We start from the raw sequence: 25,909 nt of genomic DNA, 5'->3' as shown, positions 1-25,909 counted from the left end.
GTCCAAGGCCTCACCCAGCGTCTTGAACACCTTCTTGGAGTCAGATGCTTCCCGTGTACCATGCTCTGTACACAGTGGCTCACCTGCGCCTCAGCGTCCCTGGTCTGCCGAGGGTGGGTGAGCTTGCCCTGGGGGCAGAGTTGCTGTTTGAGCCCCAGCCCGCGAGGCTCCGGAGCTCCTGCTCCTCATCACCAGCTCTGCAGCCCAGGGAGGCCCCTTGGAACTGCTTCCAGTGCTCCCATGGTGTGGATGAACCATCGTTTATTTATCCAGGCTTCTGTCGATGGACTTTGTGTGTTCTCCCTTATAAACAGAGATGATAGATGATGGCACGCTCTGCGTCTTAGTCTGTAACTTGCTTTTCTCACGTGACAGTACCTCAGGATCTCTGTACGTGAGATATATACGTATTTTGTTCTTTTTAACGTCTCTTAGGAGATGGTGATTTTTTTTTTTTCTTTCTTTTTTTTTTTTTTTTTTAAGTAGGCTCTGTGCCCAGTTTGGAGCCCAATGCAGGGCTTGAACTCACAGCCCTGAGATCAAGACCTAGGCTGAAGAGTCAGATGCTTAACCAACTGAGCTACCCAGGTGCCCTGGTGATTTTTTTTTTTTTTTTTCCTCAATCCATGGTCTTCTACCTGAAGTCAGCATTTGAAAATTCCTAAGAGGACAATTATGATCTGGTAAAGCCTATCATGGGATGTGGCCCACCCGTCCCCCGTTTTTGAAAAATAAAATGTGAATGTGGGGATAGGGATTTATATTGTAACTTTTCCCAAAGAGGTCATGGGTTAAAACAAGTTGAGAAACGGCAGCCTGAGGCATTGGCTGAGAGGGAGGAGGCCCGTGCTCCTGAGCCTGCGTGTGTGCCGGGCCTTGGTGTGACGTGTCCGGGTGTGCACTGGGCCTCTGTGTGCACGCCTGGGGCCACTTGAACTTTGGCCTCCTTGCTCACTCGTTCCCCAGGCACCTCCTGAGTTCCCGCTCAGGTGCTGTGTGTACCACGGACAGAGAGACTAAATCCCTGCGCTCGTGGGCCTGACACACAAGGGTTAGGGTTATGGGGCCCCCAGACTCGGCCCCGGGAGGGTTTTGATGCGGGCGGTATTCACACATCTGTCTTAGGAAGCACGACCTCCTGGGAGCGAGGCTGCTTGTGCGCTGGGGTGTCTGGGTTCAGCAACCCATGGAACTGAGCGAGAACGGCCCTCCCCTTTGGCTCTGGACGGTCACGGGCCTTCTGTGATTCCAGCTGCCAGACTCGGAGCACCCACTGTGTTTTTCTTGAATTGTGTTTTGTTTTGTTTTGTTTTTTTCAATCTGTGCCTTGGTTTCCCCATCTGTAATGTAAAAGTTGGTTGGGAGTGCTCTGGGAGTGTATGTGATGGGGGTCGACAGTGGAATTAGACTCCTTGCCCCTGACTCCCAGTTCCTGTCCCTGGAGGCAGCCAGGGCCCCGTGTCATGCACGCCCTTCCAGAGGGGTCCGTGCTGCGGTGAGCACACGTGCCTGTGTGTACATTCCTCTTGCTTCTAACTCCAGGAGCAGGACACTCTGCCCTGTTCTGAACCTTCTTTTTTCTCTTAAGGTGTCTCAGGCCCTCCCAAGTCTGCATCTAGATCTCTCTTTTTTTTTTTTTTTAAAGATTTTATTTATTTATTTGACAGAGAGAGTGAGCACAAGCCGGCAGGGGGTGGGGGGAGAAGCAGGCTTCCCACTGAGCAGGGAGCCCGATGCAGGACTCGATCCCAGGACCCTGGGATCATGACCTGAGCCGAAGGCAGAGGCTTCACCGACTGAGCCACCCAGGCGCCCTCGCATCTAGATCTTCCTCCTTTCTCTGAGCTGTGGGGCGTTCTGTGCGTAGACGCCTCACACACATTCCCTGCTCGCCTCGGCCCCCGGGGAGCTCAGCACTGTGGCCACCCTTCAGGAAATGCAAGATGCTGTCACCTGGAGGCCCACCATTATTTTCCATAATACCAAGCAAAAGCAATGCCCAATTCAATCGAGATAGGCCACTGACTGTAAGGTGCCCCCGGATCTCAGCAGTGTGAGAACATGGGGAGATGTGCGCATGGGACCGCGGGGCTGTGCAGAGTAGCTGTAGTACCCTCGGGACGTGAGGAGCTGGGGGCTGAGTGCAGCCGCCCCCAGGGTGGTCCCGGGTCCTCAGGCCACTTGCTCCCTGCGTGACCTTGGCCAGGGGCCTCCGTGCCTCGGAAGAGAGCACAGTTTCACCTGTGCTGGGGCTGGGGGTGATTCTGGAAGAAGCGTGGCTGACCATCCGGTCTCACTGAGGCTGATCGGAATTGCTGCGATATGGGAGGTTGCCCACTTGGGCTCTTTGAATTTTCTCGTTCTTAGTGTGCATTTTATTTTTCTCACTGTTCATGGGCCTGTTTTATAGCTCTAAGCAGAATCCAAAGAGGATTCAGCATACACTGGGTCGAGCCACCTAAAATTGTGTGGTGAGTCAAACACGGGAGGGGTATGGAAAATTGAGTATCGTTCAGCCCCCTACTTTCTTTTTTGTGGTCTCTGGTGGTTTTTACGTATTTCTCCTAGATCTCTCTTCCCTTTCTAGAGACAGAACAGTTTGCAAGTATCAAAAGAAAGCTATTTCCGAGCAAGTTCTAAATCGTGAGTGACAGAAATAGTTTATTCTTAAACCAAGCTCCTTTTGGCTGGGACCTGCTTCCCTGTCTGCCACCTTCTGCTTCACGTCTCTGCCCCACTAGGAACCTCTGTCCCTGGCAGACAGCTCCCTCTGGGGATCTTCAGCTTTCTTTGGCTGATGAATTCTTCCTTTTACTCTTGGTTTGCTTTTACAAAACATCACGCTTGTCATTTGTTCTGGAGGAATCCCGCGGAGTGCTGTGGCTCAGGGTTGTGGCTCATTTTCAAGGGGCTGTGAAGAAAGGTAGTCTCCCCTCTTTGGTCTTGGTCATTTAATTGCTGCTCACTTCAAGGGTCCCTCAGGCCAGGCCACTCCGGGACATAGATAGACTCTCTGTCCTAATTCCACTCTTGCCCTCTCTTACCCACTGCAGCCAGAGGATTTGTAAAATGTCAGTCCTGTCCCGTCGGCTCCCCCCAGTCGGACAGATCTTGCTAGAATGCCCAAAGGTGTTGGGTCATTTGCTCCCATTAGAGGGGGTGGGGCTCCATCCTTCCCACCCAGAATCGGTGGGACTCATGGCTCTTGTGACCTGTCCCTCAAAGGGAGGAGTGGATGCGGGCCATTCAGATGGTCGCCAACAGCCTCAAGCAGCGGGGCCCAGGTGAGGACCCCATGGACTATAAGTGTGGCTCCCCCAGCGACCCTTCTGCGGCTGAGGAGATGGAAGTGGCAGTTAGCAAGGCTCGGGCCAAGGTGGTAAGTACTGGGGGGCAGGGGCCAGTCTGGGAGCACCCCTCTCCTCACCAACACTGGCCCTGCCGCCCTCGGTTTCCATACAGAGCGCACAGGGGAGCAGCCGGGACCCTTCGTGACTGCCCTGTGGGATGGGTGATGTATGGGTGTAGGTGCCCCAGTGCTGCTCTTTGCCCCTGGAGTGAGGGGCAGCCGCATCCTCAGAGCTCGGGAAGACCTGTCTACCCCCATATCGCAGTCTCCCGGGGCCCCCTGCCTGGGAGAGCCCTGGTCTGAAGGCCGCTTCAGAGCAAACAGTTGCCGCCCAGAGCCTCCCTTCCTGCTCGTGCCCAAGCGTTTTGGCAACAGTGGCCTTCGATTTTTCCTTTCTCTTTGTTAAAATGTCCTCCCGTGGGCCACGTGCCAAGCACTGACTTCCCCACTCTCTCCCCCTCCTGGGCAGACCATGAATGACTTCGACTATCTCAAACTCCTGGGCAAGGGCACCTTTGGCAAAGTGATTCTGGTGCGGGAGAAGGCCAGCGGCCGCTACTACGCCATGAAGATCCTGCGGAAGGAAGTAATCATCGCCAAGGTGGGCGTGCCCGGGGCTGCAGCGGCCTCTGTGGTCGTGGTGGGACCGCGCTCGCCCCAGCCCACCCCACCCCACCCTCTGGGCGACCAGGGGACTAGGGTGGAGCCTCCGACTAGGCCTCACCCAGCAGGCGCTATCAGGGCCTGAAAGCAGGTCGCTTGCCGCAGCAGAATGGGCTGGTGGGGAGGCCCTAGGGGTGGGGGCTAGGCTCAGGGCCTCTCCATAGGAGGCTGGGCCAGAATGGAATTCTCTTCCCTTTTTTTCCCCGCCTTTCAAGTTTTTAAAAGGGAGAATTCCTGACATACACAAAGTATTTAAAAGAAAAATAAATACACTGGACCCCCATGTAGCCAATATCCAGCTTCAACGGTTGTCAACATTTGGCCCATCTTGTTTCATTAGCTCTGCCCTCCCCTTTGTTCTGGAGTATCTTAAGGCATGTTCTAGACATCATATAATTTCACCCATATATACTTTTTTTTTTTTTTAAAGATTTTATTTGAGAGAGAGTGAGCAAGAGAGCACACAAGCAGGGGCAGAGGGAGAGAGAGAAGCAGACTCCCCACTGAGCAGGGTGCCCGATGCGGGGCTCGATCCCAGCATCCTAGGATCATGACCTGAGCTGAAGGCAGACGCTTAACAACTGAGCCACCCAGGTGCCCTACACCCATATATACTTAGATATGTATCTTTAACAGCTGAAGATTTTAAAGACTATAATGGAACTAAGATCTCATCCAGCAAAGCTAACAGTCCCTTATGTGACTGGTCCGAGGCAGGCTTCCTCAGCCTCAGCACTGTTGGCCTTTGGGGCCAGATCATTCTCCATGATGGGGCTGCCCTGTGCACTGTACAATGAGTAACTGCACCCTGGCCTTCCCCCCCCCCCCCGGAGGCCAGTAGCACAAAGTTGTGACCATCGAAAATGTCTTCAGACATTATCATCAAGTGTCCCCTGGGGACAGACTCAGCCCTGGGAAGAGCCAGTGTCCCTTACTGCAGGTGGTGCGGGATTTTCCGCAGCTCTCTAGGGGCCTGTTGTGTGTTCAGATACCACACTTGAGCCTGTGTTCGAGGGGCCTGGAGGGCCTCCGAAGCCCGTGCTGGGCCCACCCCCAAGTTTCTGATTCGGTGGATCTCGGAGGGGCCTGGGAAGTGCATTTACCCAAGTTCCTAGGCAACATGATGCTGCCAGTGTGGGGACCACACACTGGGAACCGCTGTTCCCCAGCGTAGGGTCCTGATCAGATCCCTTCCTTGTCTCAGCAACAGCACTTCCAGTGGTGATTCCCACTGCCTGTGGGGTCAGCTCCAGGGTCTTACAATGTCTGCTTCTCCCTCCTTAGAGATGCTAAACTTGGCCTGTGGGTTCTGCAGGTGACATCTCAAGCCCTCTGTCATAAAGTCCCCATTGACTTCTCACCTTGTGGCTTTGAGAGTGAGCCACTGATTGGCCTTGTCTGGGACGATTCATTCATTCTTTTTTTAAAGATGTATGTATGTATTTGAGAGAGAGAGAAAGCATGAATGGGGGGAGGAGCAGAGGGAGAATCTTCTCCCCACTGAACACAGAGCCCCACACAGGGCTTGATCTCACAACCCATGAGATCATGAAACCAAGTGTCAAGACGCTTAACCCACTGAGCCACCCAGGCCACCTCTGGAGCCGTTACTTCATTCCAGCTTGCAGATGGTACCGTGCCACTCCTGCCTTTCTCTGTGGATCGGCTAGGAGTAGAAGTGCATTTCCCTGAAGCATTGCTCCCCCATTCCTTAGGTGGGGGCGGGGGCAGGTGTGTTGCCCGCCAGCCCCTCACCCAGCCTCTGTCTGCAGGATGAAGTCGCCCACACGGTCACCGAGAGCCGGGTCCTCCAGAACACCAGGCACCCGTTCCTCACCGTGAGTGGTACTTCCCCCTCAGGCAGGGCCTGGCCTCCCTGTGCCCTGTGCTCCATGAGAGGCCTGCTTCAGACGGGCCTCAGGAAAAGAGCCCAGTCCTGCTGCTGTGAAGCACGGACTTTGTGTCGGCCAGGTGGCCAGGGCCAGACCACATGGCCTGAACCAAACCCAGGGGGTGGCAGCTTCTTCACAGATGGTGGCTTCATGGCAGTGCTTCAGCTGACTGATGATACCACTTTACAAGATGGCTCCAGGAGAGCATGGCTACTCTTCATGAGTTAGAGCGTTTAGCCCTGCTGGTCAAAGTGGGAACATTATTTTTTTGTTTCTGTTTTTAAATGTAATCCTAGAAGGAGATGTATTCTTGTGCTGCCTGTCAGCTTAGTCTGAGGAGACACCTCTTTGGGCTACAGTCTCCATCAAGGCCAGCAGCCATCAGTTAAGTAGACCAGCTGGAGGATGGCTTATGAGATGGGTCGTTTCCTTAGCTCAGTGGCTGTCCAGGTGTCATATTAAGCCATGGCACTTGTTCAAATGAAATTCTGTGAGGTACTTTGATGTGGAAGACAGAGAATAGTAGACTTGTCATGAGCAGAGGGGTCACTCGGGTTCTCTGAGGAACTTTCTGTAGGACTCCTTAGAGCATAGTTTGAGAACTGCTGTTTATTGTAGCAGGTCACTTGTGCATCCTGTCTTTGGGGTTGGCTCCCAAGCTACTGCCAACTCCCAGCCACCAAACGTGTGTGCGCATGTGCGTGCAACAAGCCTGACTGGAGAGGAAAGGTAAAACAGCTCTGGTGGCTCAGAACTGAATGTTTCCCTGGCCGAGCCTCTCAGAAGCTTAGCTGAAGGCTGAAGACAGCATTCTTCAGCCCAGTAGCCCTTTCACTGCTCTCAGGGCCACAAGCTCACTCACGTACCCCAAAAGGCAAAGCTGAAGTTTGAGCCCCGGCTGCCAGGGTGGGGGGGTGTACCTGCAGAATCAGCAGAGAGCTTGCCTTCTTCCCACCTCCCACCTTGGCCACCTTCCTGCCCCACAGGCACTGAAGTACGCCTTCCAGACCCACGACCGCCTGTGCTTCGTGATGGAGTACGCCAACGGGGGTGAGGTGAGCCTCAGCTCCCCAGCCAGGGCTCCCACGTCTCCTTCCCAAGCGTCAGGGGAGCAGAGGGGAACTGTGGGTGAGACGGAGGGGGTGGCGGGGGCCTTGCTGGATGTCACCTTGTCCCCCCCCCCCCCCGAGGCAGGCATCATCACCTTCATTTTGCAGGCGAGGAGACTGAGGCTCAGAGAGCTTAAGTGGCTTGCCCAAGTTCACCCAGCTAGTGAGTCGGGTAGGATGCACACGCAGGCGCTGAGAGGTGTGGAGGGGTGGGGGTGGGTGGCCAGCAAGCTAGGGAGGGCGTCCTGTGAGGCTGCAAGGAAACTGTATGGGGAGGGGCGCGGGCAGGCCGGTCGGTGCTCTGCTCTCCCCAAGCTCTCCTGCTGGGAGGAGTCCGCCGCTCGTCGTCGTCACTGGGCTGCGCCAGCTCAGGCTGTCACCTGCTCCTCGTGCCTCACAGCCTCTGCACACAGGTGTCACCCCTCTCTGCACACAGGTGTCACCCCTCTCTGCACACAGGTGTCACCCCTCTCTGCACACAGGTGTCACCCCTCTCTGCACACAGGTGTCACCCACTGGCTCCAGATCGTTGGCTTCATCTCTCCCATTGGTCTCACGGCTTATTGTCACTTGCTCGTGACTTGTGTTCCTGCGTGTTCTTGCTGTCACTCCCTCGTTCCCCCGTCCCCTCACACTGTCCCTCCTTACTCTCTCCTTGACGCCTCCTGACTGTCCTTCGCTCCGTGTTTTCCTCACGGGAGTCCTTCCCTGCTCACCGTCTCTCACTTGGTTCTTCCCGCTGTCACTTGAAGGTTCCTGGAGTAGGTGTCACCATGTCACTGGGCTCGGTGTTGGGGGCCAGTGGGCAGGGTCCTGTGTTTTGCTCCTCTGGGCTGAGGTCTGACCTCCTCCCTCTCGCAGCTGTTTTTCCACCTGTCCCGGGAGCGTGTCTTCACAGAGGAGCGGGCTCGCTTCTACGGCGCAGAGATCGTCTCTGCCCTCGAGTATTTGCACTCGCGGGACGTGGTGTACCGTGACATCAAGGTGAGCGTGTGCTTGCCTCCTGGCCCCGGGGCCGCAGGGCTCACACCAGGGAGGCCGGACCTAGGCCCTCAACTCCGGACCTCCCCATCCCGGGAGGGTCTACCCTGTGGGTGTTCCTGAGTCCACCTTGCTGTAGGCTGCCAACCCTCCTGCCTAAGCCGCCCTGCGGGCCTTTCCGAGCCTCTGGTGAACACACACCTCTGTGCAGGGAGTCGGGCGGGGGTTTGGGGGGTGGTCATATCGGTCCAAGCACCGTAGGAGATAGTTGGGCAGAATCCACTGGAACTGACTGTCCGTGTGCCCTCTGAGCCAGCCATTCCGCACTGTGTTTATGCACGGCCGGGGCAGGGCCCTGTGTCCCCCTCAGAGCCTGGGCACACACACGCTGCCGGAACACTGTTCACACTAGCCCTAGGCTGGAAGCAGCCCCAGGGCCCATGCACTGCAGGGCCTGCGGCCAGGCTCTGTGCAGCCCTTACTGAGCGAACCCCCGTGGCTGTGCGCATGCGCCGCCCAGGCTCACGTGGAAGGGAATCCGGGACGGACCGCACGTGGCTGTGTTTTTACAGGGGGCATCCTTAGGTGGGGGAACTGTAAAGAAAAGCGGAGGAGCAGAGGTTTTCCTCAGCTGGGGGGATGGTTAGTAACAGGGAAGGGGCACATGGGGGGTTTGGGGGGTCTGGGAATGGTCTCACCTGGTGGAGCTTCCACAAAGGCCCATTAAATTGCCCATTTGTGTTTAGTTAAAAGTGGAGGAAGAAGGGCGCCTGGCTGCCTCAGTAGGCAGAGCATGCAACTCCCGATCTCAGAGTTGGGAGTTCAAGCCCCACATTAGGCCCAGAGCTTACTTAAAAAAAAAAAACAAAAAAAATGGAGGAAGAAAGCTAGTGTTGCTCACATGCCAGATTGGGAAGCTGCAGCCCACAGTGGGGCAGCAGGTGGGCAGGGCCTGTCTCCCATCTCTCCTACCCCGGCTTTTTTCTAGCTGCCCTGGGGGTTGGCCTCCCTCTGAGCCTCAAGGGCTTAACCTTGTGCTGGGGGTGTGCGCCGTGCTCAACGTGAAGGACCTGGCATGACAGCTATCACCCCAGGCCAGAGCCCTCCCAGGGAATGGCTGGGGCATGGGTTTGGGGGGCAGGAGGGTGGCTGGCGGAAAGCCTTGGGATGATATGACTCCGATATATGGACTTTTCCTACAGCTGGAGAACCTCATGCTGGACAAAGATGGCCACATCAAGATCACTGACTTCGGCCTCTGCAAAGAGGGCATTAGTGACGGGGCCACCATGAAAACCTTCTGTGGGACGCCCGAGTACCTGGCCCCCGAGGTGCCTGCGGCTTGGAGGTCCCCGGGCGCGCAAGGCCAAGGGAGGAGGGGCCCTCAGACCTGTGTGGTGTCCCTAGCTCAGACCCCTTGGATGGCCCTCCTTGGGTCCCTGTGAGCCCCATGGCCCCGGGGGTGGGAGGTGTCTGGGCCCGGCCCCTCACTGCTCCTCCCCGCTCAGGTGCTGGAGGACAACGACTATGGCCGCGCGGTGGACTGGTGGGGGCTGGGCGTGGTCATGTACGAGATGATGTGCGGCCGCCTGCCCTTCTACAACCAGGACCACGAGCGCCTCTTCGAGCTCATCCTCATGGAGGAGATCCGCTTCCCGCGCACGCTCAGCCCCGAGGCCAAGTCCCTGCTTGCTGGGCTGCTTAAGAAGGACCCCAAGCAGAGGTGAGGGCTGGAGTCTGTCCTGCCTAGCCCAGTGCCTCCTGCTGCGGCTGTCCCCTCAGCCTGGAGGGGCTGAGTGCACAGGCGCGTGCCTGCGTATTGTCCCTCCAGCACTTGCAGTCATCCCTGCCGCGGGTGCCTAGGGAGAACTCTCTTGGGGCCAGGCTTGTCCTTAGCGCTCTGCCCACTTGTTCTTTGGGAACACTGAGAGGGCAGCCCGGAGCCTGGCTGAGGGTGACTGAGCCTGCCCTCTTGGCTTGTGTTCTGGACTGAGTCCAGGTTGCAAGCTCCCTGGCCTCTGACCCTGGGCCTGTGAGCCCTCCCTCCCTGAGCCGCGGTTTCCTCCTCTTCAAAGTGGTCTGTGGTCGGGACAGAATCACTAAAGGTTGTGCAGGGCCTGCGCTGAAAGCCTCTTGCCCAGAACCCACTGGCCTGGGAGGCGGGTGCTCATGGCCTTCTCTGCCCAGGCTCGGCGGGGGGCCCAGCGATGCCAGGGAGGTCATGGAGCACAGGTTCTTCCTCAGCATCAACTGGCAGGACGTGGTACAGAGGAAGGTGAGCCCCGCCACCCACCTGCTCCTGCAGGAGCCCCGCCGCTCAAGGGTGACCTTGGCCAGCTCCCCCGTTCCCAGGGTCCTGAGTCTGGGCTCCTTTCCTCTGCAGCTTCTGCCACCCTTCAAACCTCAGGTCACCTCTGAGGTTGACACAAGGTACTTTGATGATGAGTTTACCGCCCAGTCCATCACAATCACGCCCCCGGACCGCTGTGAGTGTTTGGCCCTCCCTCGGGGGCCCTCGCTGGGTGTGGAGGGGTGGGGTCTGCCCTTGACCCAGTTCTGGAGAGTAAGCTCATGGGCCCCCTCCCCGAGGCTGGGCAGTTTGCCTGCAGTTTGCTTGCAGGGCTTTTTGCCTTTGGGCGGTGCACCTTTGGACCCAGTGAAGGTCACCGGGAGCCATTGGCCACAGCACATTCCAGAGCTCAGGGGGGAGAGGTCTGGGCAGGAGGCACATGGGAAGCTGTCAGTGCCGGGATGGCACATTCGTAGCTGTCTTTGGGGCCGGATTGGTGCATTGATTCTGCACCTGTTATCTTGCTCTCACTCACCCATTGCTGGGGACACAGCAGTGACTGAGACAGCCTTGGCCCTGCCTTAAGGGAGCTTCGGGCCAGGTGGGGTGACAGCCCAGAGTGGTTAGGTCTAGGGTGTAGAAGCCCAGGGACTGGGGAGACCCAGAGGAAATGCCTGACCTGGCCTCTGAGTCAGGGCAGGTGGCTTCCTGGAGGAGGAGACATGGCAGCTGAGCAGAAGGAATGGCATGTGGGAGTAGAGCCCAGGAGTAGGAGTGTTGCAGAGGCCGGAGTAGTCGGGGGGGAGAAAGGGGTCCAGGGCCGGAGCAAGAGGATCTTGGGGGCCTCTGGGAAGAGCAGGGACTTGCTGTGTGGGGAGCCGGGAAAGATTTGGTGCGGGGGGGGGCAGGAGTGCACCTGGGCGGCTGGGGGCTGGATTGGTGGAGCAGCAGTGGCTGCCAGGGCAGGGGACAGGGCGAGGCCTGGGCTGGACCAGAGTGTGGCGCCGGAGGGGGGAGCGGAGTTGTCGGAGGGAGCAGCTTATGGGCCCAGGCTCTGGTCGGGGGTGGGCCTCTGTCAGCGGGAGTCTCTAGGTCTTCCCTGTCCCGTCCCCACGGGTGGCCCGTCGGCTGGGGGTTCATGCTCCCTGCATTCCCCTTGCCCACTCCCGGGAGGGCACTCGGGGTGCTGGGCCCTCTGCAGGCCCGTTCTCCCCAATCCACCTCCACCCGCCCCCCACAGATGACAGCCTGGGCTCCCTCGAACTGGACCAGCGGACCCACTTCCCCCAGTTCTCCTACTCGGCCAGCATCCGCGAGTGAGCAGTGCCGCCGCCACCACCGGACACCCGCTCAGCTGCCGTCACCGCCCCGGGGGCCTGTCTCTTTGTTCTTAGACTTTATATTTTGCCTTTTTTTGTTTGCATCCCCATCCCTCACTTGCTCACCCCATTTCCAGTTTTTTCTTCAGCCCTCTGCCAAACTCACCTCAGCGGTCCCAGCAGCCCTGCCTCCAGGATCCTGTCCTGTCCTCACCTTTGTGCCCAGACCTGGATTTGGGAGACTCTCCACTGCCCGCCCCAGGACCAGGCCTTCGGGCGGTTGGAGAGGTTCCGGTTTTTAATCAACACAAGCCCCAGCGAGGGGCGGCGCGTGGAGCTGCGGGCCCCACCCAGGTCTCTGGCCGGGCGCCTGCCCCTGCGCCGCTGCCATCTCATGGGACACCTCGTGGGACACACAACCCGGCGGACAGTGCCCTGGTGCACGGGCGGTCGGGCCCGGCCCCTCCCCCACAGGGGCAGAAAAGCAATAATGTCCAGGGACAGGCAGGGGGCCTTTGGAAGCCGCGGGGTTGGGGGTTCGGGGATCCCTCGTGTAGATGGGGCGTGATCTGCCCCGTGGGGCATGAGGGGGGCCCAGGTGATGGGCACTGCCTCCTTGCCCTGCCTTCCTCAGCACCCCCCAGCTGCTCTCCTGACCCTGTGGATGAGGCAGGAGGAACATTTGGGGATGGGCCTCCCTGCTGCCCCATCCTGTGCCTTAGCAGGGCTTGCTTCCGGTCGGCCTTCACTCCTGCTGGGCCCCCGGCCGGCCCCAGCCCTTGCCAAGGATGGGGGCAGGGGGCCGCCAGCTCTGCTGTTACACATCTCGCACCGAGACAGTGTTGGGCCCCGTGGACTGGGGTCGAAGAGGGGATGGGAGTGGGGGGGGTCTCTGGTACATACGGGGGGGGCGGCCTCTGAGCAGGGGAGGCTCCAGGGCCCTCTCCTCCCTCCCCCTCCCTGGGCCCCACGTTTTGCAGCCTTAAGGTGAACGTGTGTCAGTGCTGTGGGCACGTGTGTGCGGCTTCAGGCTGTTGTGTTTGTGGATGGCCCCTTGCGTCTGGGATGAGGATGCACACGGGGTAGGGTGTGTGTGCATGCGTGTTGGGTGTGTGTGTGTGTGAGGGCAAGCGTGTCCCGGCCTTGAATGCGTGGTGTGTGTGGGCTTGGGCCCTGTCCCCGGCCCGAGCATTTCATCCTGTAGGGGAGGGGTGCTGGCCTGGTGGGGCCACACCTGGGGTCCATTTGCTGCCCAGCCCCCCTCCCCCCCTTGCCCCCAGCATCTCCGGGTGTGTGGAATTTAGTTGTGGCTTTGATCTCCCGCCCCACCTCCTGTACTAGGTAGTTCAGAGAGACATCCTAGGGTGGGGTGCAGGGTTGGTTTGGGTGGGTGGGGGGGTCTTTTTCCTTTCTGTGTGTGTATGTCATTTATTTGACAATTCTCTATCCGCCCTACTGGACTTCCCCATTCCTCCCATTTGTACGGTACAAGCAATAAAGACACTCGTTTCAGACGGGGGCCCGCCGCCCTGGGCCATTCCTTGCCTCCGGAGCCTGGCCCTGCTGACCCGCGCCCGGGACACGTTCGCTGTGGTGGGACCTGGGCACCTGGAGCCGCGCTCGCCCTCTGGCCGTCGGGGTGGGCACCCCTGTGGGTGGAAGCTGCTGAGGGGTTTGGGAAGCTTCCTGGGGTGTGCGGGTACGGCGGGCAGAGACCATGCCAGGTCTTCGGAAGCTGCCCAGGTGAAAAGGGGGGGAGGACAAAGGTGGTGTAGTCGGGTGGGTGGGTCTCAACAAGGAGGGTGCGCGAGGCGTCACTGAGCCCTGGAAGTGAGGGAGTGGGTTCACTGCATGGGGCCCTTGGGCCCTAGAGCTGGGCATCGCCTGCATGTTGTCTTCTCCGTACTTAGGCTAAACCAGGGAGCCTTGAGGCCCCCAAATTCCAACACAGTCCTTGGTGTATGAATGGGAATCGTGGTGGCTGTCAGCTGGGGCACCTCTGGTTACAGCCCTCACAGCTCTGCGATCCTCTGACGGCCGCCCCCTTTAGCCTGGGGTTCCTGTGCTTGAGTCACTCTGCCCACACCTGGGGACCAGGGTGGCCTCCGCACAGGTGAATTGAATGTCAGACTTTGCCAGAAGGTGGTAGGGCTTCTTCACATGCATGGAGTCTCAGAGATCTTGAGTGAGGGTAGCAGAAAAGTCAGATTCGGTGCATAGGAATCTGCGTTTGCTGCAGCTAAGACCCAAGGAATGCGTGGCTTTTTCTCACTTCATGTGGACTTTATTTATTTAATTACAAAAGTATGTCCTGGCGGTCATAAGACAAGCAGCAGAGAAGCTTCTAGAGAAAAGCCTTCTAGTTTTCCCTCCAGTTGAGGCCCCTGAGGAGGCCGGGGCCAGTTCGTTTTCATTTTCGCGTCACCCCCCTTGCTGTCCAGCGGGGGCTATCCTGAGCCTACCTCAGTCCGCTGGGTCACCTCGCGGCTCCCGGGTCCCCGGTGCGGGGCCCACAGGCTGATGAACCGCTTCCCTCGGGCAAACATAGCTCCCTTGCTGTAGTGGTGCTTCCTTCTGTAGAACTTTTCCCAAAGGGACTTTCAGCTGGGAGCATTTTAATAATAAAGTTTTACCAATTGGAAACCTTTAGTTTTGAGTGGATTAATCTGTCTTTTGTCATGTGCTTGTGGGAAATTTCTCGTGGTGTGTGTGTGAAAATAACGTGAGCAACACCAAAGTCTGAGGAAGCAAGTAAAATGAAAATGAGCCTGGATCCCAGCTCCCGAGTGCTGATCCTGGTGCTCGCTCGTTTCTTCTCTGCAGATGCACATGGCACCGGATAAAGGTTCTTTCCCTTCGGTTTGGTTTGGTTTGGTTTGGTTTTTGCGTGGCTTGCCTCCCAGCTGTGGCCTACATTCTAGGGCGGCTGGAATTTAATACGTGTCCGATAGCTTTCCAGAGTGTGCTGATTCACAGATTTTTACCTTTATCTTTTAAAGATTTTTTTTTTTATTTATTTGAGAGAGACAATGAGATAGAGCATGAGAGGGGGGAGGGTCAGAGGGAGAAGCAGACTCCCTGCTGAGCAGGGAGCCCGATGCGGGACTCGATCCCAGGACTCCAGGATCATGACCTGAGCCGAAGGCAGTCGCTTAACCAACTGAGCCACCCAGGCGCCCCTACCTTTATCTTTTAAATAAAATAATTGCAGGTGCAGGCTTGGAGAAGAAAACTTCCAAAGAATAGTACTAAACACAGTTCTAGGCCTGGAGCACCTTGTAGTGTCCCGAAGGAAGGACCCGCTCAAAAGCGGGCTAAGCAGATCCTCCCCGATGGGGGGTATGTGAAGGGACCTGGGGGTCCGTGGAAAGTACCCCCGCTGGGCTGAGAGTACTTGGAGCAGCAAAAGAAATAGCATAGCGCCGGCTTCTACCCAAAGTTCACAATCAGTGAGTTCGCGGGCAGATAAATGATAAATGGCTGGAACAGACGTAACTGAATGGACTTCCAGTTAATTTCTGTAGATGCTGCGCCCCCAAGGTGGGGGAGCATCTCCCTCCTTCCTTGCGTGTGGGCTGCAAAGTGACTTCCTTCCAAAGAGGACAGTATAGAAAGGGGGGAAGCAACTTTTCCATGAAAAAACCTGATAAACGTTACGTCAGCCGGTGATCAAGGTCAACATCAACCATGTAACTCCTGTTGGCAGGAAGTGCCCTTGATAGGCGATGAGGGTGGTATCCCAGTTGGTCCATGGTTGTGAGAAATGCACTACACTAAGAGTTTGGTAGGGGAAAGTAGGTGTGGGGTGCAGGGGAACTCTGTTCTCTCTTTGCAGCTTCCCATAAATCCTACTTTAAAATTTGACTTCAAAGGAAGTACAAAGCATTCTCATCGACCCTTCACACAGGTTCCTGTGACCATTTTCTGCTCACTCCCTCCTCCCGCTCCGTGTTTACATACCCACCCTGAAGCGAGAACATTCTCTTGCACAACCACAGTTCAATTAACCAGGTCGGGAAGTGAATACTGAAAACAACCCTCTTCTCTCAGGTCTTTATCAAATTTGACTAATGGTCCCACTCCTGTCCTTGTACACAGAACAGTCCCCTGGCTGATGACTCCTGTTGCATTTGGTTGTCAGGTTTGAAACTTACAGGGCAGTTATGTCACAGAATGTGCCTCAGTTACGGCTTGTGGCCTGGTGTTTCCTCACGGTTATAGTCAAGCTACCTTTAACAGGAAATTTGAGAAATGTGCCCTTCTCCCTGCATCCTCTCAAAGAGGGAGAGGAGATTCTGTCCCATGACTGGTGATGACTTTGATCCCTTGCTTAAGGTGGTGTCTTGTCAGGTGTCTCCACTGGAAAGTTCCTACTTTCCCTTTGTAGTTAGTATCTTGTGTAGAGATACTCTGAAAATGTAGATATCTAGGTTTTGATCGAGTGTTCAGGCAAAGGGGAGGGCAAGCACAAAGGCCCTGAGGCCAGCAGGTGCTGGATGTGTTTGGGGAACATAAAGAGGGTGTGTCAAATAGAACGAGGGAGTGGGAGAACAGAAGGAAATGGGATTAGAGAGGTAACAATGGGCCGAAGGGACCATGTGGCCAAGGTAAGGAGTTTGGGTGTTACTATAGTAAGTGTGACAGGAAGTCATTGGTTCAGCATCTCACATTCCTCTGCTCACTTTTCCAGCCTTGCTGACTTCCCAGTGCCTGAAAATAGCAACCCCTTTCCTACCTCGGTGCCTTTGCTCATGCTATTTCCACCACTTGGAATATTCTCCCCTCCCTTTGCATTCCTGGCTCCTTGCCTTTCAGGTTTCACTCCAACATCACTTCCTCAGAGAGGCCCTCCAGGCCACCATTTCTAAGTTATGTGCAGCCTGTTCACTTACTCATCCAACAAATATCTGAGTACCTGCCATGTGCCAAACTCCGTTCTAGGCACTGGGAATACAGCAATCAAAACAAAACACCAGACAAGCCTTGCCCTTCTGGAGTTCACATTCTCATTGGGAGGGAGGCAGTAAATAAGATCAGGCAGTAAGTGCTAAGGAGAGAGTAAGTTACAAAGAATGGTGATAGGAAATTCTCAGGATAGCCTTTTTCACAGGGAAGGTATCATCTGAGTAAATACCTTAAATGAGGGATCTCTGAGGGAGGAGCATTTCAGGCAAAGGAAACAGCCAGTGCAAAGGCCCTGAGGTAGGAGCGTGCCTGGTGTGGGTGAGAATGAGCCAGGAGACTGGTGTGGTAGGAGAGACACGAGTTGGGGGAGGGTTGGGAGATGAACTCAAAGGTGTGTGGGGATGGGTGGGAGGATCAAAAAGGACCTCGTGGACTTTGAAATTGAGGGAGATGGGAGCCACGATGGAGTTCTGAATGGAGGCAGAGTTCGATCTGACTGGGTGTGCACAGGATCCCTCTGGCTGCATGGGGGCGGTGGGGGGGGCAGACTGTGGGGTATGGGAACCAGGGAGCAGTGAGGAGTTCGCTGCGCTAGTCCAGACCCATCGCTGGCCACTTGTCTTAGTAGTTTTGAAAAAATCCTTACTTTACAGCTGAGGAAAGGGAGCCTCGGAGGGGCTGTTTCTGATCTTATAGTAAGTAGCAGGAAGAGGATTTGACTCCAGCTGCCTGACCTTAGGTTTGGAGGGGCCAGAGCCAACCTGCATAGCATTCGCCATCACCTCTGCACCTGCCCAGGTGAGGCGTGTTCAGCGCGCATGCGTGCAGGCACAGTTTAAAGCGGCGAGGCGGGTCTTTCGCTCCAGCAGGAAGAGGGGCGCTCGGCTTGGTCCCCGGACGCCAGCGTGGAGGATGCTGGTGAGATGCAGCAGCCAGGGTCCCGCCTCCCGGCCCGGGCCTCTCTCCAGGCGCTGACCCCCACCCCTCTCCCTTGCAGAGTCCCGCCGCCGCCTCCCCCAACCCTCCCAGCGCCCCAGACCCCGACAGCATCCCCGAGGGCAGCCAGGAGAGGCCCCCTGGGCCGTGCGCGCCGCCGGGGCTGGCGGAGGCGCTGAGCGCGCTGGGGCTGGAGGGAGAGCGCGAGTACGCTGGGGACATCTTCGCCGAAGTCATGGTGAGCGCGCCCCGGAGGGCAGCAGAGGGGTTCGGGTTAGACGAGGCGAAAGCTGGCGGCTGGCCCAACACCCACCCCACAAGGCTTCCCAAACTCCCACCTCCCTGCAGCCCCTCCTACTTGTCCCTCGCATGTATTCGTTCACAAACACTTAGCAATTTATGAACAGATGTTTTTGAGCATATTCTAGGCCCTGGGGGTGCTGTGATGAACAACATAGTCTGCTCTCGGTGTGGACAACCAAGCAAACGTAGGCGGTAACAGCAGAAGGGAGACTGCAGTGCGGGCCGGGCATCCGCAGACACCTGTGCAGGCTAGGCGCTGTCCGACGAAATACTGCAGGCATGAAGTTGTTGAAGAAAGTGAAGTGGGGAGTGTCTCTCCCCAGCCAGGGACTCTTAGGAACTGAGATACAGGTGAATACCTGCCCTTGTGGTACCAGCAGCCTAGGGAGGCAAACAGAACACACAAGGGAACACCAGACATCTCCAGACTGAAAATGCTAAGAGGACCATAAAGGGCTGACACAAAGCAGGATGGGTGCAGGGAGAATTCTGTATAGGAAAAGTCCAGGGAATTTGAGCTGTTGTTTCAACAGTGCAAGGAGCTGGGGAAGGACCATTCCAGGTGGAGGGAACCGAGCATAAGTGCAAAGGCCCTGGGGTAGGAACAAGCCTGTCCTAGTCTAGGGCTAGAGAAGGCTGGTGTAGCTGGAGTATGGGTTGTGAAGGGAGAGAGGGGAGAGGTGGTGTTGGCGCAGGGGGCAGCGCCTGAGAGAGCAATTAGGGTTTTCTCCTGAGGGTACTGGAAGCCGTGGAAGGGTTTTAAGCTGGGGAGTTCCTTGGCCAGTTTCGTAATTTAGAAAGACCCTTCTGGGTGCTCTGAGGAGGATGGGTTGAGGCTTGGTGACGGCTAGTGGTCTGGAGACCCAGGGGGAGATGCTCAGGAGGAGCCGTGGCCATGGGGGCTACAGATTGGAGAGGTGGATTAGGGAGGCGTCCAGAACAAAGTCCAAGGCTCTAATGGGGGATAAGGAATAGAAACACATTTGGAAGAAGACGTTGGAGGCCAATTTCAGTGAGGCGCTCAGGCTTCGGCCAGTTGGTGCGAGGAGGCTGCTGCACTGGGGGCTGGAGCTCAGGCGAGAAGCCGAGGCACAGGTGGAGAGAGTGAGGCCGTCCCTGCCCAACCGCAGGTGTGCCGCGCGCTGCCCCGGAGGGCCCTGCCCCCGACCGTGACGCCAGAGATGCGCGCGCTAGTGGTGGACTGGCTGATCCAGGTGCACGTACGTATCCGGCAGGGGGCAGGGCTGAGCCCGCGTCGCAGCCTAGAACCCTGGTGGTCACTCACGCCCCTCCCCAGGAGTACCTGGGCCTGGCGGGGGACACGCTCTACCTGGCGGTGCACCTGCTGGATTCCTACCTGCGCGCCGGCCGCGTGCGCCTACACCGCCTGCAGCTGCTGGGCGTGGCCTGCCTGTTCGTGGCCTGCAAGATGGAAGAGTGCGTGCTTCCCGAGGTACTTTCTGGAGTGGGGCTTGGGAAGGTGGAACCCTCGCTCGTTGCGTCACAGATGGGAACACCTCCTGTGTGCCGAGCTAGCGCTTTACCTATTCTTGGAATCCCAGCATATCTGTATGAGGCCAGATACAATGTGTCCCTTTAGCAGAGGAGGAGACTGAGGCCCGGAGAGAGGAATACCTTTGCCCAAAGCAGGTGGGACTTGGACTCAGTTTTGAACAGTTATAGTCAGTGCCTGATCAGAACTCCGTGCCTTATCAGAGCTGCCAGGTGACGTACGGAGAACTATTTCCGTTTTATAGACGAGAAAACTCCGTCTCAGAGTTTCAGTGATGTCCATGTCACACAGTGTGAAAATGGTAGGGTTTGAAGTCGAACCCAGGTTTTTCTGATTCTGAAGCCTGTGCTCTCCATGGCTTCCAGAGAACAAATCAATAGCCCCATCTTACAGACCAGGAAATCGAGGTTCAGGACGGAGACTGAACCGATCCCAGGCGCTACAGGGCAGGGAGCAACCAGCCGGGGTCCAAGACTCTCCCACCTCATTCCCCGCCATCCGCAGTCGGCCTCCCTCTGCCTCCTGGGCGCTGGCTCCTTCTCGCGGGCCGAGCTTCTGCGCGCCGAGCGCCGCATCCTGAGCCGCTTGGATTTCCGGCTGCACCACCCGGGCCCGCTACTTTGCCTCGGGCTACTGGCCGCGCTGGCCGGGAGCAGCCCCCAGGTGCAGGGGGGGAAGGGGGCAGAGGGGCAGAGGGGCAAATCTCCTGCGGGTAGGGGCGTGGCCTGTACCGGGATAGGGGCGTGGCTTGATCTCCCGGTGGGCCTTGGCAGGTGGTGCTACTTGCCACCTACTTTCTGGAGCTGTCTCTGCTGGAGGCCGATGCCGCAGGATGGGAGCCCGGTCGGCGCGCAGCTGCGGCGCTGAGCCTGGCGCACCGCTTGCTCGACGGGGCGGGCTCCGGCCTCGCGCCCTCGCTTTACAGGTACGGCTCCAGGGGAGCGCCTCTGTGGCTACAGAAACCTACTTTCCTGCTCACTGTCTTTCCCCTCTCAGAGAATGAGAGACAATGGAGGGGGGCACCCAGACTTGATTTTTCTGGGTGTGAGAGAAAATGGTGTGTCTGCCTAGTCTGGGGGTGTCAGAGAATGAGGTGTTTGTCCAGATTTGGGGACCCTTAACCTTGCCCCTGGGTGGAAGATAGCGTATCTTCCGGGCCTCGGGAGATCCGAACTGCGTTCCAGGGTTGAGAATGAGAGGTTTGCCAACCTCGGGTCCCCCAGCTCCCCTTGTGGCCGCAAATGGGGTGTCCCTTCAACTGCCAGAGGGGCGCCCCCCCTTTGTTAACCAGGTCACTGGAGGCCAGGGTGAGTCCTCTTTTCTCCCAGCCCGTGCCCCCCCCCCGCCTCCCCCGGGGTAGAGCTGGATGTCTGTCCATCCTCAGCCCCGCTCCGTCCCTCCCCGAGGTTCCGGCTCTCCACTGGCTCGAGGGAGCCCCTGAACTGTCCTCGGGGACCCCAGGCAACGTGTCTTCTCAGCCTCGAGCCCCCCCGCTCCGAGAAGAGGTCGTCTTCACCGCTGCCCCTGCCCCCGCCTCAGTTTCTCCGCCTCCCCGTCTTAGCCCCGCAGAGTTGCGCCCGCTCGAGCCATGCATGGCCCGCGCCGCGCTCCGAGGCCCCGCGCCCGGCCGCGCCGCTATCTTCCTCAAGTACGCGCGACCCCAGCGCCAGGGCACCAGCCTCGCCGCCGCCCGCCTGCTCCGCCGCCCCCAGCCCGGGCCTCCCTGAGCCCGAGACCCCATCAAAAAAGACTGTCCGTGTGTATCCGTCTCCCACTTCAATAAAAGAGGTTGTTTTTTTTTTTAATTCTGAGCGCTCTCCGTCCTCATTGGGCGAATTCCGACCCCTCTCTCGCTTTTGATTGGTTACTCCCCAGGCTTCTCATCTTTCTGATTGGATGCTCTTTACCGAGTCCCTTAATGGCGGCTGGGAGACACGATGCAAATTCTGGACCCCTCCGCCAGGGGGCACTGGCGGACTTCCGCAAGCGCGGCTCGGCGAGCTAAAACTAGGCTCCCCAGCGCAAACGTCTGCTGGAGACAAATGGACAGAGATGCGGCAACCCGAGTGGCTCTCGGCCTCAGGGCTGGGAAGAAACTAGGAGGGATGGGGACTGTGGGAAGCTGCCCCACTCATAAGGAATGCTACCTCGATGTGGCCAGATTTTCAGATTTTGTTCAAGTGAAGCTGAAAATCTACAATTCCATAAGTATCTCTACTTCCATATGTTAGCAACTAATTCAGTATTTTTTAATGGTTGCACAAGCCCAGCACATCACATGCTGGCCTGTGGGAGTCATCAGTTTGTGATAGTATGGGTTTTTGGTAGCAAGTGTTCTATAAATGGGATCTGATGTACTTAACCCCTAGAGTGCCACGGTGTGGATGGGTATAAATTGTAGCACCGGTCTCATAGAGGTGTAATGAGGGTGTGAGTTAATATAATATAGATGTAGAGCTTTAGGACAGTGCCTGACACCTAGTAGGTGTTACAGAATTACTAGCACTGCATCCTAGCAGTACTGCGAGCTAGGTACACTTGTCCCCCGTTTCTGCCGAACCCTCAGCACCTAGCTATTTAGTAAGTGCTCAGAAAATATTTGTTATAAATCAATGGATCTCCACACTTTTTAAATTAAAAACACGCCCGAGGTGATCTCAGGAATCCAACCTCAGGAATATATTAGACTCTTAACCAAGCTTAGGTTTGGAGGTGCAAGAGAGGAGGAAGTTTTTGCCCTGGAGATGTTCAAGGTTGGAGGACCAGAGAGGGGGAGAGACCCACTCGGCAAAGCTCGATGAGAGATAGAAGCAAATATGGCCATTGGGATGGAAGGTGCTGTGTTCAGGTTTGGACCTGTCGGGTGGGACCTGCCATGTGGCCTCCAAGAAGAGAATGTGCAGTGCAGGGGGAGGGGAGAGTGGAAATCTAAGCTTGGTGCTTGGGGCTGAGGCCCAAGCCAGGGTCTTGCAGGGTGCAGGGGAGGGTGGTAATACATAAAGCACATAAAGTTATTCACTCACTCATTCCTTCAACAACTATACATGGATGCTGACTCAGCCAGGCACTTAGGATCACATACCTCACAGTCTCATGGGTGATAAGAAACGGGTTGTTCATTGTCCATCCTGTGCTACGCCCTGTGCTAACGGCTTTATCTGCATAACATGATTCGGTCCCTACAACTACTCTGAAGTAAACTCACTTGTTATCCCCAGGTTACACAGAAGGAAGGCAAGGAGGAAGCCAAGGTCCCACCACCAAGTAAGCAGCTAAGGAGGGTTGAAGATCAACTGTCTCATTCACCCTGTTTTTCTCTTAAAAGTCTCTCACGTGCTTCCTTTTCTGTACACTCTTGTATTATTGTGCTGCTCACTCTGGGCTGTGGCTTGTCTGCGTTCCCACTGCTTTTCCTACCCAGTCAGTGAGCTCGAGGAGGGCAAGAAGCAGATCTCTTTTGTTCATTGAGTTATCCCCTCCTCCAAGAAACCTTCACTCACCACCTCAGTCTAGGGCAGGCACCTCCTCTGGACCTTCACAGCCCGTTGTGCCTCTCCCACCCAGGGTTCGACCCCCTATGCCTTTCCCGTCCCACCCTGGCCACTTTGCCAGAGCTTCCCAGGCTAGCCTATCAGGGCTGTCACTGTCTGGTCACTGGTCTGTCTCCCCGCTGGACTAGGGGTTCAGTGAGGGTAGGGGCTGAGGCTGTCCCAGTCCCTGCTCTTTCTCAGCATCACCCAGACCAGAGCTGGACACAGAAGAGATATCAGTGAATATTTGTTCGTTGCATAGATAAACAAATGAGTTTCCAAGTTGCTATCATTGTCCTACGGTACTGAGGAGGATAGAGAGTTCCGGGTGATTTGCCCAAGTACTACCACTAGTGAGAAATAAAAGCAGGGAATTGAATCTGGGCAGCCCGAGCCCATAACCCGTGTTCCTATCTAAATATGTGAAATGCCTAGGGATCTGAAAACCTGCTTTCCACGAGGTTGCTATCTTCCGGCTCTTTCCCCCAGACTTGTCTTTTCCTTCCAGAAAGCTTTGGGAGCTTTGGGTAGGGGGGAGCAGAGCAGGCAGGAGGGTGGGAGGTAAGGGGAGTGGGAAGAAGGGAGAGGCCGGTTGAACTCTCCCCAGGGCTGGGGCTGATTTGGAGGACAGAAAGGGAAAGTCCTGAGGGGTTCTCCAGACCCATAGGGGGCAGGCGGAGTCGGCTGCCGGAGGTGCGGGGGCGGAGAAAGGGTGGGGACCGGCCCCGCGGGGGGCGATGCGGTAGCTGCAGCGGCGGCCGCAGGAGTTTCCCACAATGCAGCGCGGCGCGCTGTCCCCGGTGCTGATGCTCAGCGCTGCCCCGGAGCCTCCGCCGCGCCCGCCTCCCGCCCTCTCCCCGCCGGGCCCGGGCCCCCGCCATGGCTCGGCTCGGCCCAGCCCTGCCCCCGAGCCGTCGGGGGGCCTGGGCGCGGCGCTCGACAGCAGCTTGCGGGCCGCCGTGGCGTTCAAGGCGGAGGGCCAGCGCTGCTACCGAGAAAAGAAGTTCCGGGAAGCCATCGGCAAGTATCATCGGGCACTGCTGCAGCTGAAGGCGGCTCAGGGGGCCCGCCCTGGAGGCCTGCCCGCCCCCTCCCCCGGGCCCGCCAGCAGCCCGGGGCCAGCCCGCCTCAGCGAGGAGCAGCGGCGCCTGGTGGAGAACACGGAGGTGGAATGTTATGACTCTCTCACGGGTATGGGGCCGTCGGGGGGGCGCAGAGGGTGCCTACGGAGAGGGGTGGGGAGTGACGGGCAACCATGAAGCCTTGGTCGGGGGGCTGGAGGCTTGAAGGGCGCAGACCTGGGGTTTGTGAAGGGAGACCCAAGAGCTTATCAAGGAGAGGGGTTGGGGTGTAGGGGAACACAGGGATGGAAGGGCTGGGATGCAAGAAATGGGCTTTGGGCTGTCACCTGCGAACCTCAGGTGAGAAAATCTTACCCTGGATTAGCGATTCAAGGCCCCATCCCTCACCTGAGATCGCCTTTAGTACTCTCCCCTGCAGAAACTTCCCAGCTAATCGCCCGCGAGCGCTTGTCTGTGTTTTCGCGCCCTCTAGCGGCGGCGCAGATTGATTCTATCCTGATTGGTCAGCAGATCGGCGGCCCAGGTGGCCTGAGCAATCTCTTAGGCCCGGCTCAGCCACCGGAACGGGCCGGGGGCTCCTGCAGCCTGAAGCCTTGGCTCCTAGCAGTCAGGTGAGGGCCGGGGGTGCCGCCAGGCTCTGCGACCACCGGTCCCGGTGTTTCCGCAGCCTGCCTGCTGCAGTCGGAGCTGGTGAACTATGAGCGGGTGCGCGAGTACTGTCTCAAGGTCCTGGAGAAGCAGCAGGGCAACTTCAAGGCCACCTACCGCGCCGGCATTGCCTTCTACCACCTGGGCGACTATGCACGCGCGCTGCGCTACCTGCAGGAGGCCCGCAGCCGGGAGCCCACAGGTGAGGGCCGGACGAAGCAGGGAAAGGGGCTAGAGCAGAGGAAACAAACAAGGGAGGATCAGGGCAGAACTGCTTCGAGGCAGAGCTGTGCCTCCTCCCCAGCATTTACCTCTCCATCCACCTATTCCTTACACACCCACTCAGGCACGCACCCGCCATTCACTCACCCCTCCCCTCCCCTCCCCCTTGTTCCTCTGACATGCACCGAACCACCTCCCATCTATTCAATCATTGACTCATCGATGCCTCCCACTCACCTACTCAGCCACTCCCTACCCACTCACCCCCCATCTCCACCCACCCCCCATTCTCATTCATCCACTCACTAACCCATTCACACACCAACCCACTGCTCACGGAGCACTTGCAGGGAGGCAGACCCCAGGGCGGACACGGCTAAGAAATTTGCAGGGGTGGGGTCGGGGTCGGGGTGGGGAGGCTTGGCAGAGCTGGAGGCTTGTTGCTTGCCCTCTAGGACATCATAGGGTGTGTGTGTGGGGGGGGGGGACAGACACAATATCAGTCTTGTATTGAGGGCCAATGACAAGGGAACAGGACAGGTACAGGACCCAGGGCTGTGGGAGCAGAGGCAAGATGAGTTTTCTTGGTGAGAGGTTTGGAGGGAAGAGACTTGTCGCAGTTGTTGGAGGGTGGGCAGAAGTATGCCGGCCGCGTCTGAGCAGAGGCGTTCCTGGCGGAGCGCACAGCAAAAGCAAGAGTATGGAGGGGTGACAGGCCCCCCGTTCCGCTTGTTGTGGCTGGGGCTTTGGGAGAAGGGCTCTGGCAAGAGCAGCTGTGCGGGGGAGCCACTGAAGGCTGGGGACAATGAGGTGTGAGCTGTTGCGGCGCAGATGTCACCCGCTGCCCCGGGACACCCAGATAATGCCGTGCCCACCTCCCCTGCAGACACCAATGTCCTACGCTACATCCAGCTGACTCAGCTGAAGATGAACCGTTGCAGCCTCCAGCGGGAAGACAGTGGGACCGGGGCCGGGACTCGGGATGTCGTTGGCTAAGGCCAGCAGAGGGGGGCTTGCCCTCCCCTCCACTCCCACCTCACCATGTAACTCCCCCCGACTCGTGTGTTTGCTGGTAAAGCACTTGTCACTGGTGACCATAACCTCTTTGTGTGGTGTTCTTGTGGGGACCAGGGAGGGGACGTGTGGCCTGAGCTTCACCCTCTGGAT

General features: G+C 57.5%; 3 protein-coding genes across 10 annotated transcripts in view; all 3 read left to right on the top strand.

The window, feature by feature from the left end:
- AKT2 (AKT serine/threonine kinase 2) overlaps positions 1–14,246 on the top strand; it is a 49,073-nt gene extending 34,827 nt beyond the window's left edge. For 5 of the 8 annotated variants that reach the window (XM_078062808.1, XM_078062804.1, XM_078062806.1 and 2 more), the window contains 10 exons: positions 3,226–3,379; positions 3,819–3,950; positions 5,785–5,850; positions 6,891–6,959; positions 7,875–7,997; positions 9,197–9,325; positions 9,503–9,717; positions 10,182–10,269; positions 10,378–10,480; positions 11,741–14,246. In XM_078062808.1, the coding sequence (XP_077918934.1) occupies positions 3,226–3,379; positions 3,819–3,950; positions 5,785–5,850; positions 6,891–6,959; positions 7,875–7,997; positions 9,197–9,325; positions 9,503–9,717; positions 10,182–10,269; positions 10,378–10,480; positions 11,741–12,171 (1,510 nt within the window). In that variant the 3' untranslated portion in view covers positions 12,172–14,246. Of the gene's footprint in view, positions 1–3,225; positions 3,380–3,818; positions 3,951–5,784; positions 5,851–6,890; positions 6,960–7,874; positions 7,998–9,196; positions 9,326–9,502; positions 9,718–10,181; positions 10,270–10,377; positions 10,481–11,524 lie in introns of all 8 variants that reach the window. The other 3 variants (XM_078062809.1, XM_078062810.1, XM_036095050.2) reach the window with 3 other exon arrangements.
- A 2,871-nt stretch (positions 14,247–17,117) lies between these two features.
- Positions 17,118–21,065, top strand: CCNP (cyclin P). The gene is given in 7 exon segments (XM_036095065.2): positions 17,118–17,479; positions 17,481–17,682; positions 18,878–18,967; positions 19,045–19,200; positions 19,654–19,923; positions 20,034–20,185; positions 20,822–21,065. Coding segments are annotated over 7 exon segments (1,095 nt in total). The 5' UTR covers positions 17,118–17,420; the 3' UTR covers positions 20,988–21,065.
- Positions 21,066–23,551: 2,486 nt separating this feature from the next.
- TTC9B (tetratricopeptide repeat domain 9B) lies at positions 23,552–25,842 on the top strand. The gene is made up of 3 exons (XM_036095074.2): positions 23,552–23,981; positions 24,540–24,722; positions 25,629–25,842. The coding sequence occupies exons 1-3, from the start codon at positions 23,567–23,569 to the stop codon at positions 25,736–25,738; spliced, it is 708 nt and encodes a 235-aa protein (XP_035950967.1). The 5' UTR covers positions 23,552–23,566; the 3' UTR covers positions 25,739–25,842.
- Positions 25,843–25,909: the final 67 nt, after the last annotated feature.

This window comes from Halichoerus grypus, chromosome 15 (genome assembly GCF_964656455.1).
Source record: "Halichoerus grypus chromosome 15, mHalGry1.hap1.1, whole genome shotgun sequence".
NCBI classification, from domain to species: domain Eukaryota; kingdom Metazoa; phylum Chordata; class Mammalia; order Carnivora; family Phocidae; genus Halichoerus; species Halichoerus grypus.
The sequence above is the reverse complement of the archived record's forward strand: the minus strand, read 5'-3'. Positions and strand labels throughout refer to the sequence as shown.

Excerpts from the sequence above, each read along its gene's own strand:
- TTC9B (XM_036095074.2), top strand. The coding sequence starts at position 23,567 with ATGCAGCGCGGCGCGCTGTCCCCGGTGCTGATGCTCAGCGCTGCCCCG. Across the intron at positions 23,982-24,539 it reads ATGTTATGACTCTCTCACGG|CCTGCCTGCTGCAGTCGGAG; the intron begins GTATGGGGCCGT and ends GTGTTTCCGCAG. Across the intron at positions 24,723-25,628 it reads CCGCAGCCGGGAGCCCACAG|ACACCAATGTCCTACGCTAC; the intron begins GTGAGGGCCGGA and ends CCTCCCCTGCAG.